At 41.1% G+C, this 13,523-nt stretch overlaps 1 protein-coding gene across 3 annotated transcripts in view; it reads left to right on the forward strand.

Annotated features, from left to right (window-relative positions):
* PLA2R1 (phospholipase A2 receptor 1) overlaps positions 1-2,907 on the forward strand; it is a 44,706-nt gene extending 41,799 nt beyond the window's left edge. For all 3 annotated transcript variants that reach the window (XM_071435063.1, XM_071435061.1, XM_071435062.1), the window contains one exon: positions 101-2,907. In XM_071435063.1, the coding sequence (XP_071291164.1) occupies positions 101-318 (218 nt within the window). In that variant the 3' untranslated portion in view covers positions 319-2,907. The remainder of the gene's footprint in view (positions 1-100) is intronic.
* Positions 2,908-13,523: the final 10,616 nt, after the last annotated feature.

A 13,523-nucleotide genomic window follows, 5' to 3' on the forward strand; every position in this document is an offset into this window, starting at 1 on the left:
GTAGTAATGTTTTCCTTAAAAGAGCTATATGTTTATATTTCAAATTACTTATAATTCTAACTATATTTGCTTAATAGCAATTTCTGTTCTTCCCTTTCAGCATCACACAGTGGGCTTGTGGCTCTGGCTGTTCTTGTGACATTGGTGATGTTGGCTGCCATTTCCCTTTTCCTGTGGTGCCTGCACAAAGAGAACAACCAACTCTTCCGCAGGATACTGTGGGTCAGAAATGCCTATTTGCCACAGATTAATGCTGATAGTCCTGCTTTGGAAGAAAGCATCCTCATTTCTGACTTTGAGAGAAGTGAAAGCAATTAATTGATCAGAAGTAGCAAGTGGTATTGTCTTCCATGTGAAACTTCACAACCTACAGCAGTTTTCTTATTCTTGGAGAGCCCATATCCTGAGGAACCCTCATGGCCATCAGTATCAATGCTGGAGGAGCTCCCTACCCTGGAGAGCTTTTGCTTTGTGGCAGGATGAGGTGAGGATGCAAGGCAGAGCCATGGAGAAATGTTCTTCTCTGAGACAAGACAGGAATTGAAAATACTCACAGACCATTCAAGTTCCAACCACTCACTTGGAGCAGACATGCTTAAGGTCCCAGAGCAGTGGACATTTTCATGCAACCTTTTCCTTTGGGGATGTTTGGGCCTTTGTACTTTGTTTTTATACTTTGCAGTACCTGCTTATGAGCTGGCGTTAAAATTTGGCCTTGAATTTAGGAACTCTGAAATATAGTCCAAGAATTATGGGGAAGACTTTTTTTCTGCAAAATGAACAGTTATTTTTCAGACAATAGATTCTTGCCACATTGATTTCCAAGCTTGCAGGGAGATGAAGTCACTCTTGACTTGGGACTGCCAGAGTTTTGGTAGTTTGGCCTGTGATGTCTAGTCTATGTTATAAAATAAATGAGTCTAGAGATATAATGGCTTCATCATTCTGAACTTATTGTACTCATTAGAGATGCATCCAGCTTCCTATTCAAGATTTAGCTATGTCATCTCTCACCTAGATTATTTCAGACATGGACTCCCATCAGCCTTCATTAAAAACATTTTTGGGCAATATCTGTTTGAAGAAAAACCCCTGTTATAAATCTTTCTGAAGGTATGGAGCAAATGACCTTACTGTTCACCTGCAGTGTTCCTGTGAGCACTATTCATGGACACTTTGCTGAGACCCTGCTCTCCAAATCTAGGGCTGACATGTGGGGGAGCCACACTGCTGTTCCCCAAGGGTGCTAATCCTCTATGCCTATGTAGCAGACACTTTCCCTTTCAGTGTTCATACCAAGGTGCTAAGGAAGAGGATGAATTTTGCTGACCCCTTGCTCTGTTGATGCCTGTGAAGCCAGCTTAGGTCTCTTTTCTATCTCAGTTCCAGCAGCCCAGGACAGAAGTGTTTACTCTCCTTGGGACTTCCACCAATCCAACCAGTCCTCCATACACACTCTGAAAACACCTGGGAGCTTTTTTATTTTTTATTTTTATTGCAGGGTGGAAAAAGAAATGCTTAGTGATGGTTACTTCACAATGGATTTAATGTCATTTCCTCCATCTCTAAAAGCTGCTGCAAAGGGCTGCATTTGTTGTTCTATTTCTCAGTTTCCTTGTTTTAAGGTGACTCATTCTAAAAGTTTTGCAAGAGCCCTGAGATGGAGCTATGTTCCTCAGACTGAAGCAAGCAGCTAAGGCCAAATGAAATGTTTTTACACAATATTTGTGCACATGCACAGGAATGTATGACTGCCTTTTAGCTAGATTTCAAATGGCCAAAAATTGCCTGTTCATGCCACAATTATGTGTAGGGCTATTCTTAAAAATTATTTCATACATAAAATATTTCTGTGCTGGTTTACAGAATTGGTTTACTCTTTTTGATGACTTCTAAGGTTGTAGCTATCACAAGTTCTTATCTCAAATTTTTCTATCATATAAAATATAAATAGCTTTTCTGTGTACATTCTATCTAGCAGTTTAACCCCATACATTAGTCTTGGGTAATATTTTTTAAGTTTTGGTTTAGTCCTCTAGATTTATCTATTGGACTGTTTTTATTTGCAGTCCATTATTAGAGTTTATGGACTGCAACTTTTAAGTACAATTGCCAGATAATCTGTTGTTTATATGTATTACCTGTGATAGCTTTTTACCACCAAAAGAAAAGGAAAAAAAGCTTATGAACTCTTCTTTCCCCATGACTATTTCACCTATTCAAACTACAGCTGGAGGAACTTAAAGCAGTAAACCCTCTTCATCACATTCACTGAGAAGTGTGTAAATCTGCCCTCTTACAGTACAGCAAGCAGAGTGGCTTGCAAGGTGGTTTTTGTTTGCAGGACTAAGCTGTGCCATCTCTGGGGACATGTGTTTATTGGGCTGCAGTGCTGTTGATAGTTATACACACTCTGATCAGATTTTGATGTGGTTAATTAAGCTGTATTTTTTCACAAAACTTGACATAGATGTTTTATCAATTTTCCTTGAGGTCTGTTTTATTCCTTAAAATATATCTGAAGGGTAATGGCATAATCAATAAACCTAACCTCAAAATAGTGATTGTTGATTAGTGTTGATGTAGATGAACTTGTATTAAAGAAAAAAAGTTGAAACAGTGTTTTCTTCCTACTTTGAAATGGTTTTGAAGGAACAGACCCTTGGATATTTATTTTTAAATCTTTCATCATTTAACTTTTTTATAACTGCAAATATTATTCACTCAAGAATGTAATCAATGATTTCTTTCTAGTCTTCCTACTGGACTTTGTTATCAATGGCTTTCAATTGTTTTCCCTTAATCAGAGGTCTCTTATACTGATCAGAGTGTACGGTGACTGTGATGACATTGGCAGTGCAATTCACTGTATTATTTCAACTGGAAATTAAAGCGTGACTGACAGTTGTCCGTGCTGTAATTTGTCTTGAATCTCTCCCCAGCTTTTCTAAGAAGAGAGGCTCTAGTATCTCCTGAGAGCAGTGCCCAGGCTTTTCCCTGGCTCATCCTGTGTGAGGACAGCTGGCTCCAGCCTCCTTTCAACTCTGTGACTGGACTAGACCTGGGCACTGCCCACCATCTTCACACACAGGGTGGTCTGAGCGTTTTCCAGGGCATGGATGAGGATGCCCCAGAACGTGTGTGTAAGAGGTGCTGGAAGGAGGTGGGAGCCAGAGCACCAACAGTAAGGATGGTGGATGGAATCATGGCATTAATTTACAGATATTCTCCCAGCCTACTGCCTGTTCCCTGCAGTCGTGAGCTGAGGCCACCAGTGATGAGTGATGGGCTGCAGGAGTTTTCCTGCTGAATTGTGGAGGGTGTGTTGTGTGGGAGCCTATTTGTATCCTCCACAAATGAGGTAGAGAGATATATGGACTGCAGCACAGCAGCTTGCATAGATTGCACCAACATGCTTTGTGTGTGCAAGAACTGGGTTCAACAGGGCCTCAACAGGCCAGTGAATGTTGCAGGTTTTTTGCCATGTTAGCTTCTTTCAGTGTTCTTACCCAAAGAAAGTGTTACATCTTTTCATACCACATCTTTCTTGGGTGATGGAAAGAGAGAGGTATGTTCAGGTCAAACTTCTCTGCCAGATATTGGGGTTTGTCAAATCTCCATCTGCTTGTCTTTGCAGATGCCATTCCAGGAGAAAATGTATCTCCTGGTCCCTTGAGCAATTCTTGCAGCATGTCTCTGAGGATAAGAGATGTTCAGTGCAGCTGCCATATTCCAGGCAGACATAAGTCTGTGATGGGAACATTTGTATGCTGGTGATGCCCAGTATGGCAGGACACAGCAAAGGGTGATTGTGGCACAAGGTTTTAAGTGGGCAGCATGACTCCTCAGCTAAGTCCTTTCTGGCTGTGCCTGGGCACTGCCCTTCCTTGTGCAGGGATCCTCCTCCCTCCTGCCCTCCCACCTCCACCACCTTTGCACACACACACTTTTGGAGCTGGGGCATGACCAAGGAGCCGCGGGCTGTTTGAAATTTGTGCTGTACAGTCCAGAGAGACCATAGGGAAAAAATAGTGGGTTTGCATGCTCTGTTGACAGTTGAAAAGCTCTGGTTCCCATTGCACAAATTCCCATTTAATTTAACCCCCTGCGTTTTTCTTTCATCATGTTACCTCCCTCAGTGTACTAACATGCATCCTCAGTCTCTTGTAATAATAAACCCACTGTAATGAAAACCATGGCATACACTTCCTCCAGGGCATTTGCTTGGTTAAAAGCTAAATTGCACACATTCTTTAACTGGGCTCTAGATCCTCAGCTCAAAAAAAAACAACAAAAAACCCACCAAAAAACAAATCCACAAGAAATAGAGGCCTCTACTTGAGCTATAATATTTCCTTTGGCAACAGGTGGAATGTTGATTTTAAACCTCTGCAGGCCAGCAGTGATATCTTACAGTCTGGTGCAGCCCTGATGCAGATGTGTGAGTAACCATCAGGAACAAACCCACAGGCTGAAGGTCCTTGCTGCTGTGAGATGGAATGATTTAAAATGGATCATGGTGCTTGGAAACACAGTCAGTCTCGGTTTGGCCAGTAGATGGTAGTGGTACACACAGAGCTGACAAAACGAGCTGTGGAAGTGAAAATAGCACAGGGATCTGCTCTGGATCCTTTAGAAGTTTAGTTAAACAAGCAGCAAAACTCCCCAGTCACAGGACAGCAAACACGGTGTGGGTTCAGAGCCCCGGCCACAGTGTTACAGAACTGTGTTTAGACAGCTTTCCAAGTCTCAGTGTTCCTTCTCAGCCACTTTAATGGGATGCATCGAAGTGCTCGGAAAGGGAAAATGCAAGTCCTTACATTGGTGTGGGGGCTTTTCATTTCTATGGTGAGTAAAGTGAAAATCCACTCGGGTTCCTTAATAAATAAGAATATCTTTGTGTTATGTTTTGATTCTCATGCCTTTCATGGAAAGGCAACTCACTGAAAATGCTTCAGCCATGTATCTCACTGGATTTATTTTAGTATTTTATCAGTACAGGCATTTGCTTACTACTTTTCAGGGGATATGAAAAATTAAGACATAGCAATGACTGCATAAGTAATCATTCCACAGCCCTGTTGAAAGTAGTATTTTCTTTTTCTCCCAATTTATTCTCTAAGTTGCCCAAAGCATAGGAGTTCCTGATCCCTTTCTATATCCATTATCTTTATGCATGGAAGTGATTCTCAACTGCAATTGTTCCCAAAAGTGCGCAGCTAGGAAACAGCAAAAGTACTTCTACTACCTTATCCTACCTTTTTCTTAACCTTAGCCTAAAGACAAAATTTCTGCTGTGGTTCTCAGCAAAAAAATGCTTGAAAACATTTTCTTTTAGTGAGCAAAACAGCTAAACTTGTAGATACAAAATAAATTTTGAAATTCAGAGTGGGCCAAAAGTTTCTCTCCTCTGCATGCTAGCAAAGGAAAATAGGGAAGCCTATCTTTCTGAACCATGCACAGAAAGGCACAAAACTAACAACCTGCTACCTACAGAGGTGGATGGCCAGCAGCAGTGGTGATTGTCACTGGGTGCATGAAGGATGTCCAACACCACCGTGTGGGACCAGGAGAATGCAATAGCTGAGTCAGTGTCTCAGAAAACACGGAAGAACAATAGCATCCCTGCATCTTTTCTAGATGGATGTTCATCTTTAGAAAGTAGAAGTTTCCATTTATTTTGTACCCAAAAAGTCCTTTTTTTTTTTTTAACTGAACGCTGAAAATTATCCCATCAAATCCTCTTCTGCAGCTATTTATTCAGGCCATTTGTTCTAAAGTGTGATCTCAGGCCTTTGATCCCAGCCATAACCTGATTAAATCTGCCATGAACCTTGTGTGCAATTGTAGGTGAGAAGCCCCTGGAAAGTCCCCACAAAGCTGAGAACAGACAGACTCCACCTCATCAGCAGTTTTGGGCTGTGTTGCTTTACTGACGCTGGATTTGGGATATCATCTCAGAGCTCGATGCTTCCAGGTTCATTGAGGTATGCAAGCAGAATCCCTAGCATTGGACACTGCCAATGAGCTGGAGTACACAGACTTTTAAAACAAAGTAAAATAATATTCTAAGTCATGTAAGGCTTCATTTGTTGTGGTCCCAATCCAAATCTGCTTCATCTGAATTAGTTTCTTTTAGTGAGTTACTCTTCATGCTAGCAGGCTTACCTGTTACATACCTGAAAGGTGACAACTATCTAAAGGCTCACACGACCTAGGCATGATATTTCTGGTGTTTAATATTCAAGAACATCAGAAGAATACTTTCTGAAAAGGTAAGAAGGTAAAATTTCTGCTGCTGCATATCATGCCCTGTTAGTCTTGTGGGATGAAAATTATGTTGAGGGGCAAATTGAATTACTTTAATTATTGTTTCAAAAGCACATCCTAAAGATGGAATTATAAATATGGGATACATAGTGGCTATAAGAGACATGAGCTACCATTCAGTTAAATGTGGAAATGCATCAGAACAGCTCTGTGAGGCTTTCTATCTGGAAAGAACAGATATTTAGAATACCTACAGAAACAGTGGCTACTTTACCCTTTAAAATACTTGTATTATAAATAGCAGAGTGGCTGTTCCCCTCTCACCATATCCAGGAACACAGCTGATGGAGCCTTTATCCCTGCAGGCTCCTGGAGTGCCTGTCTCACTGACATGGCACCTCTGGAACATACACACCACGTGTCAGGGCATCTGGGTGTAGCTAAGTTATAGAAGAAGGAAGAAAGCCAATGTAAGCTCTTTTCTTCATCTTGTCCTTGACCATCCACCCCCCCTAACCTTCCAGAATCAAGACTGGGTTGAGGATATGGTCTTTCATTGCTATGTATATGTCAATTTGCTTAATTCTTGTCTGATTGAAAGAATGTAAAGGTGAAGTTGGATGAGTCTCAGCTGCTCTTACAGGTTGTTCAACCACTCGCTCTGATGTAGCACCAAGCAAACCCTCATGGAAGGAAAGATGAAAGGAGGAGCTGTTCACTGGTGAAAGCAAAAGTATAAAGAGAACAGGGAGCAGTTATTCCTGCTATTTGGTGAGACTAGAAAGAGAATTAAGTGACTGAACAGCAGCAGCAAATACTTGGTAGGTAACTGTGGGGATAGCTGGGCTGACAATAAGCAGCCAATGCAAGTGGTAGGGTCAGTGTGCACTGTTACATTCAATAACTGTGATTTAGAAATAAACAAATCAATCTACCACAGCTGCTGGGGATTTGATTCACAGCACTGCTGGTGGCTCTTTCAGGTCACCCTGGGTAAAGATGAGTAAGCCTGACCTGAAAATGTTGGTTTGTATATGTTTGTGGGACTGCTGATGCATCATCCCACTGCCTTCTAGCCCAAACCTATCTTCCAGCTTTCTGACCCACACAAGTATTTAGCAGCCAGAATTCAGGATCTCTGGGCAAATATTCCGTGCAACTGGGACATAAGAAACAGCTCCACTTAAACCTGTGTTTTCCCTCCATAGAGAAGAAGTTGTTTCAAAATTAGTGAAGCTGAATCATCCAATTTGTCTACTACATCAGCCAGTGGGACACAGGCACTCAACTTGTCCTGGGTACCTAAAATCCAAATCCAGGGTAAAGGATGTGAAGGTCCAGAATCATTACATAAAGAGCACAAAATAGAAGGATATATGGAAAAATTGAAAACTTTTTTGTTTCTGTGACATTAATTTTGTTTGTTTGTTTGTTTGTTTGTTTGTTTGTTTTTAGCCCTTGAAGTCACAGACCCTGACAAGAGGATGCCTGATGATCTCTTTACTTGGGCTGCACTTTGAGGACGTTTCTGTGATGTACTTTTGAGCGGTCTCGTTGCCTCAGTGGGTCTGGAGCTGAACCCCAGGTGGGGACAGCCTGTGGGGAGAAGCAGCAGCCCCCCCTGCTATGCAGGATGCAGCAATGTCACAAACACCCCTTTCTTCCTCTTGTGTAACATGGTAGTGGAAACATCAACTTCCTGCACAGCAACTGCCTGGTTCAGAGCACTGAGATCTGACTGACAGGACAGCTTTTGGCAGGCTTACAAATATCTGCTCCTAGCTCCATGTGGATCTGCTGAAGTAGATCTGTGTCCAAATCTGGTTCAGGAGCTGTGGGATACACTGCAAAGCCCATGACGCTTAAAGCAAAGCCATAAGCGATGAGAAAGGGCAGGAATGGTTGACCCCAGTTCTACCAGAATCATAAAATCATTTAAAAATTTCCTTTATGAAATTTGATACATTTAATCCATTTAGATAACAACAGCAAAATGAAGAAAATTATTTCTGATGTGCACATTCTTCAGTCTTTCTGGAAAAGATATTTAAACAGAGCCCTAACACAGCCTGGAGGTTTTCTGTCTCCCTCTGGGGACAGAGGAACATTCATGGGATGCTGAAAAAAGCTAAAAACCTCACACCGGAGCACGTTCCCAAATATAAGGACATCCAGTACAGATGCAGAACTTAACCAAAGGTGCACAGTGCTATGTCAGGGCCAGTGTTTATTGTTTTTATGATTGTATTTTTAAGCAGTCATTCTTTTGATCCATACTAACTGCTGGTCAGGGAAAGAAAAATAAAGCTTACACAGAAAATAACAAAATATTCTGGCTGGAGGCCAAAACTTCACAAGAGAATACTGAAGCCTAATATGTTTTGTTTGACGTCTTTGTTTCTGATAGATGTTGACTGAATTCAGGAGGATGACGGCACTTTGAACAAAACCAGCTGGGTAAGTCAGTTTGCTAATTATTAACCCTCTAGGGAAGAGCCTGGGTTAGAAATGTGCATTCCAAACATTCTGGGAAAATATAAAACCTAATGTAGATCTCTTTGGAAAATAAATACTTTACATTGTGGTTTGTATTTTTAGGAGGAAGGGAGGAGGCAGCTTGTGATATATGACTGAATTTCTCAAGATGAGTAATAATTCAGTCTTAGACTTTTCTCCCTCTAGTAGGATTCAACAGTCCTGAGACTGAAGTAAATCTAACATTAAGGAAATGACAATAGGGAATGAGGAGAGGTTTTACATTTAGTGTGATAGAAATCATAGGGGAAGGGGGAAAAGGCTGCTGTCAGCCTCTTGACCATTTTTCAACAAAAAAAGCGGGGATTTTCAAAACTGTTAAGCAGAAGAAAGTGTCAAATTTCATACTGTGACTTACAAAATATTACTCAGAGGCTACTGTGATGAATATTCAGATACCCAAATGTAAAAATATCAATCCTGAAAAGTAAGAAAAAAAGTATTATAGTCTTTAACTGTAGGCTTTGCTGTGACATATTTACATCTCATTCTACCTGGATGCTCTAATCTTTCCTGTGTAACCTGGCCAGAGATGGCTGTATAGAAAGCACAGGAGATTTTTTCCTCCATTTCAGGAGTTTTAGGAGTAAAGGAAGAGTTAGATATGAGCACTACACCAAAATTCAGTGCAGTTCAGTGTTTAACTAATGCCAGTCTTAGCTAAAATTTTAACATGAAATGGAAACAGAAAAAAGAAAATAATGGGGAGGCAGGGAGTGGAATCCTGGTAGAAACATAAAACAACAAAAGATCGAAGATGAAAAGAAATTTAGGAATAATTTTCACAATTTGCTTAACATTGGAGCTATTTTCCTGCTTGACACATTGGTTGCAGCTCAGAGACATCGGCTGTTACCAGTAAGTGCCAAAATAGATGTAGTAGAATGCATTATTGTTTAAAACAAATAGGTCATATAGGATGCTGGACTGATTTTTGTTTTCTTCCCCATAGTTCAGTGTGATGCCATTCGGTGCCAGTTAAAGAAATACCTTAGTGTAGAGGAGCTATTTAAAGTTAAGCTCCCTGACAATTAGTTTAACATCAGAACTGTACATATTTTTGTCTTTTTAATGTTGTACTCACTCCAGTAGAGAAAGTGGTAGATAGCAAAGTACCTTCTAAACTTGTTCATTCTCTGACTATTTGCAATTCTTTAGTTGCTTTGGTATTTGGTGTGTGTATGTGTGTACTGACAGCTGTAACAAATGATGAACTGGAGTAATTATGGGGAGTGCCATTTCCAGAGTGCTGCAACAGCCCTCTGTCCCTCCAAGGACTGATTTAAAATTGCAACTGGTTATGTAAAGTGAACACTTGGAGTATTTTTGGCAGAAAGCTAATTAAATTCATGTATCCCAGAGTGACCACGAATGAGAGTCCTAGTTTGTTACCACGCGCTTCAAGATTAGAGGGAAAATCCACACATTTGCACAGGAATTAATGCAAAAGGGACCCAGCCCTGACTGAATCTCAGCTGTATGAGATGCCTTCAGTTGTGGGTCCTGCTGCTTTCATCCTGCCTATGGGAGAGTAAGAACAGGCCTCCAGCTAAGCAAACAAACCCAACAGGTGGAATATTCAGGATGTTTGGGCACTCTCTGCTGTTTCTTTGCTTGGATAGGTACAATACTAGTAAGTAGCCAAATGACATGAGAGGTTAGTGATTGAGTCCATGAATAAACCAGATTTTACTTCTCTGTTTCATAGAGAAACTGGGCTAAGTGAAAGGAAAACTGTGCTGTTTGTTGGCAGGTACAGACAAAAGAATTTGCCCAACACAGGGAGCTGGAGAGCAGGTCCAGGCTTTGTTTCCTGGCTTCACTATCACTGTGTCATTTTGGCCAACTCACCTGGTTTTTGCTTTGAGTTCTCCACATATAAAATCGAGAAAAAAACTTATTCTTTGGCAATGTTCTTTTGAGAAAGGTTGCTCAGTACGCAATTGCATGCAAGCTGCAAAATCAACATCCTGTTACTAAAGGGAAACCCCCTTGCAACAGTGTGAAGTGCCTCATTCCATCAGTGTTTGCAGGCTGCTTCCAAGGCCAGACAGATACATATTTTGTCAGAAAATTTTTGGTGAAATTTAATTTTCAAAGGGTTTTTTTCCAAACTAAACTTGAAGTAACTTTAGTTCTAAATTCAGACAAATAGCAGTAACAGGTAGGGGCTAAAATGGTAGTGTAAAGAAATGGAAAAATTAAGTCTATTTTCAGCCATGTGTTGGGTTAAAAATTTGAGACTATCATCCTGTACTTTTTTATTAGTATTCCTATGGTGTTATGATACAGCATTAGCAATCTGTCAAAATCCATGGTACTGTTTATAAAAATAAACTAATTGAAGGCAAAGTGATCTCTAGCACTATTTGTGTTTGCTCAGGCTTTGTTTTCATGTCCAACACTTGTGTTGGACCTTGTTTTGTTAGAATAATAAAATATACTTGGACTTGGAATCTCCACTAACCTTTGCTTTTAAAGTCAAGACTCTTGGCTTCCCTTTTGCTCGTTTCTAATTTGCCATCTCTGTCACATCCTCTCGGGCAGGGCTCGTGGTTATAAAAGTGTGAGGGAGTAAAGGTTAAAGATATATACTAGGTTTAACAAATATGGTTATTCTTGCCATAAGGATTGACTTCTGAAGTTAGTGTTTGGTTCATCCTATTTTTAAGGTAGGATCTCAATTGCATTCCATATTTGTGCTTGAGTTAAAATCAATATACTTTTAGCACTCTATCTCTCTGAAGACTTCAGCTTGTCAACTCAAGGGCTGGGTCTGTGAAGGGAGCATAGTCCAGATGCTGGACTTTATACCAATAAGCAAATATTCAACAGTTCACTATAAGAACATGAGTCAGACTGTGCTCCACTAGTAGCAGTACTTTTTCATGGGGAAACAGAATAGGGGTACATAAATTTCAGTTTGTACTCTAGTAAATATCTCAGTACTTTGAATGAAGTGCATCAGCTCCAAAAGGAGACACTGAGGCCTTACTTTAACTTGGTAATTATTGAATTAATCTGGATCAATGTGGATTCAGATTCTAAAAAAGGGATTGCATTTGAGTTTTTAACAGCAAATATGCTCAAACTGTTGTGTATGATTAAAAAGGGGACAACAGCATTTTCTCTTTCACTGTTTGGGAACTTTTCTAGGGCACCAGTTCATTGACAGTTTAGAGAACAGTGCGGAGCTGAATGCACAGATTTCTGTGAATGTATTGGCAGAAAAAGGGAGACTAGAGAAAATGTGAGCCTGCTGCTGAGTGAGTGGGGTTGGGGTAACATAGGATGCAGACAAGTCAGAGATATTCAATGCCTTTTTCACTGGTCTGTAGGATTTGTTTTCAAAAATCCCAGGCCCTGAGACCAGTGGGAGCATCTGGAGCAATGCAGGCTTACCCTCAGTAGAGTACATCATAACATTCAAACAAACTGGACACAGACAAGTCTGTGTGACCCAGGGGGCTTCATCCACAAGCACTGAGGGAGCTGACAGATGTCATTGCAAGGCCAGTGTCACGTATCTTTGAAAGGTCACAGTGATCAGAGGAGGACTAGAAATTAAATGCAGATGCCATATCTTGCTTCAAGGAGAAGAGGGAGGATGTGGAGAACTACAGGCCAGTCAGCCTTGTCTCAATACCCAGAGAGGTGTGGGAGCAAATCATTTTGGAAACTATTTCATAATATATTAAGGACATGGAGATGGTTGGGAATCATCAGTATGGATATATGAAAGGGGGAATTGTGCCTGATAAGCCTGAGAGCCTTCTGTGATTAAATGACTTGGTGGACAAGGAGAGAGCAGAGGACATTAATCGTCTTAACTCCAGAAAGGCTTTCATCACTGGCTGTATCCTCATTAACCAACTGCTGACTAGATAAGTAGATAGTGAAGTAGATAGATTGAAAACAGGCTCCAATGCCAGGCTCAAGAGATTATAATCAGTGGTGCAAAATCCAGCTGGAGGCCAGTCACTAATGATGTACTCTTGAGGTCAATACTGGGGCCAATACTGTTGAACACCCTCATTAATGATCCTGGATGACAGAACAAGTGCACCCTCAGCAAGTTTGACTCGAAGACTGGGAGGAGTGGCTGGTACACCAGATGGTTATGCTGCCATTCAGAGGGATCTTGGCAAGCTGAATGGATCAGTTGAGAGGAATCTCATGGAGTTTAACAAAGGAAAATGCCAAATCCTGCACCTGTTGAGTAGTGTCCCCACACATATTACAAGGGGCTGAGGGCCAACTGGCTGGGAAGTAGCTTTACAGCAAAGTATCTGGGAGCCCTGGCGAACACCAGCTTGAACATGTGCCAGCAGTGTGCTGTGTCCTCCTGGCACAGCTGGCCAAAAGTATCCTGGGCTGCATCAGGAGTATTGCCAGTAGGCTGAGGCAGGTGATAGTTTCCCCCTACTTGGCATTAAGACAGATCTGGAGTGCTAGATATCCATATCTGGATTTCCCAATGTAGGAAAAATATGGTTTCACTGGACTGAATCCAGCAAAGAGCCACAAAGATGATTATGGGACTGGAGTGTTTGTCATGTGAGGAGTGGCTGAGAGCTGGAGGAGAGAAGCCTCAGGGAGATATTATCAATGTATCTAAAGATCTAAAGTTAGAGAGAGTAAAGATGAAGCGAGACTCTTCTCAATTGCATTCAGTGAAGGAACAAGAGGCAATAGGCACAAAGTGATTCAAAGGATAT

This window comes from Agelaius tricolor, unplaced genomic scaffold, assembly GCF_023055355.1.
Source record: "Agelaius tricolor isolate 1412-34295 unplaced genomic scaffold, bAgeTri1.0.p SCAF_10, whole genome shotgun sequence".
NCBI lineage: Eukaryota > Metazoa > Chordata > Aves > Passeriformes > Icteridae > Agelaius > Agelaius tricolor.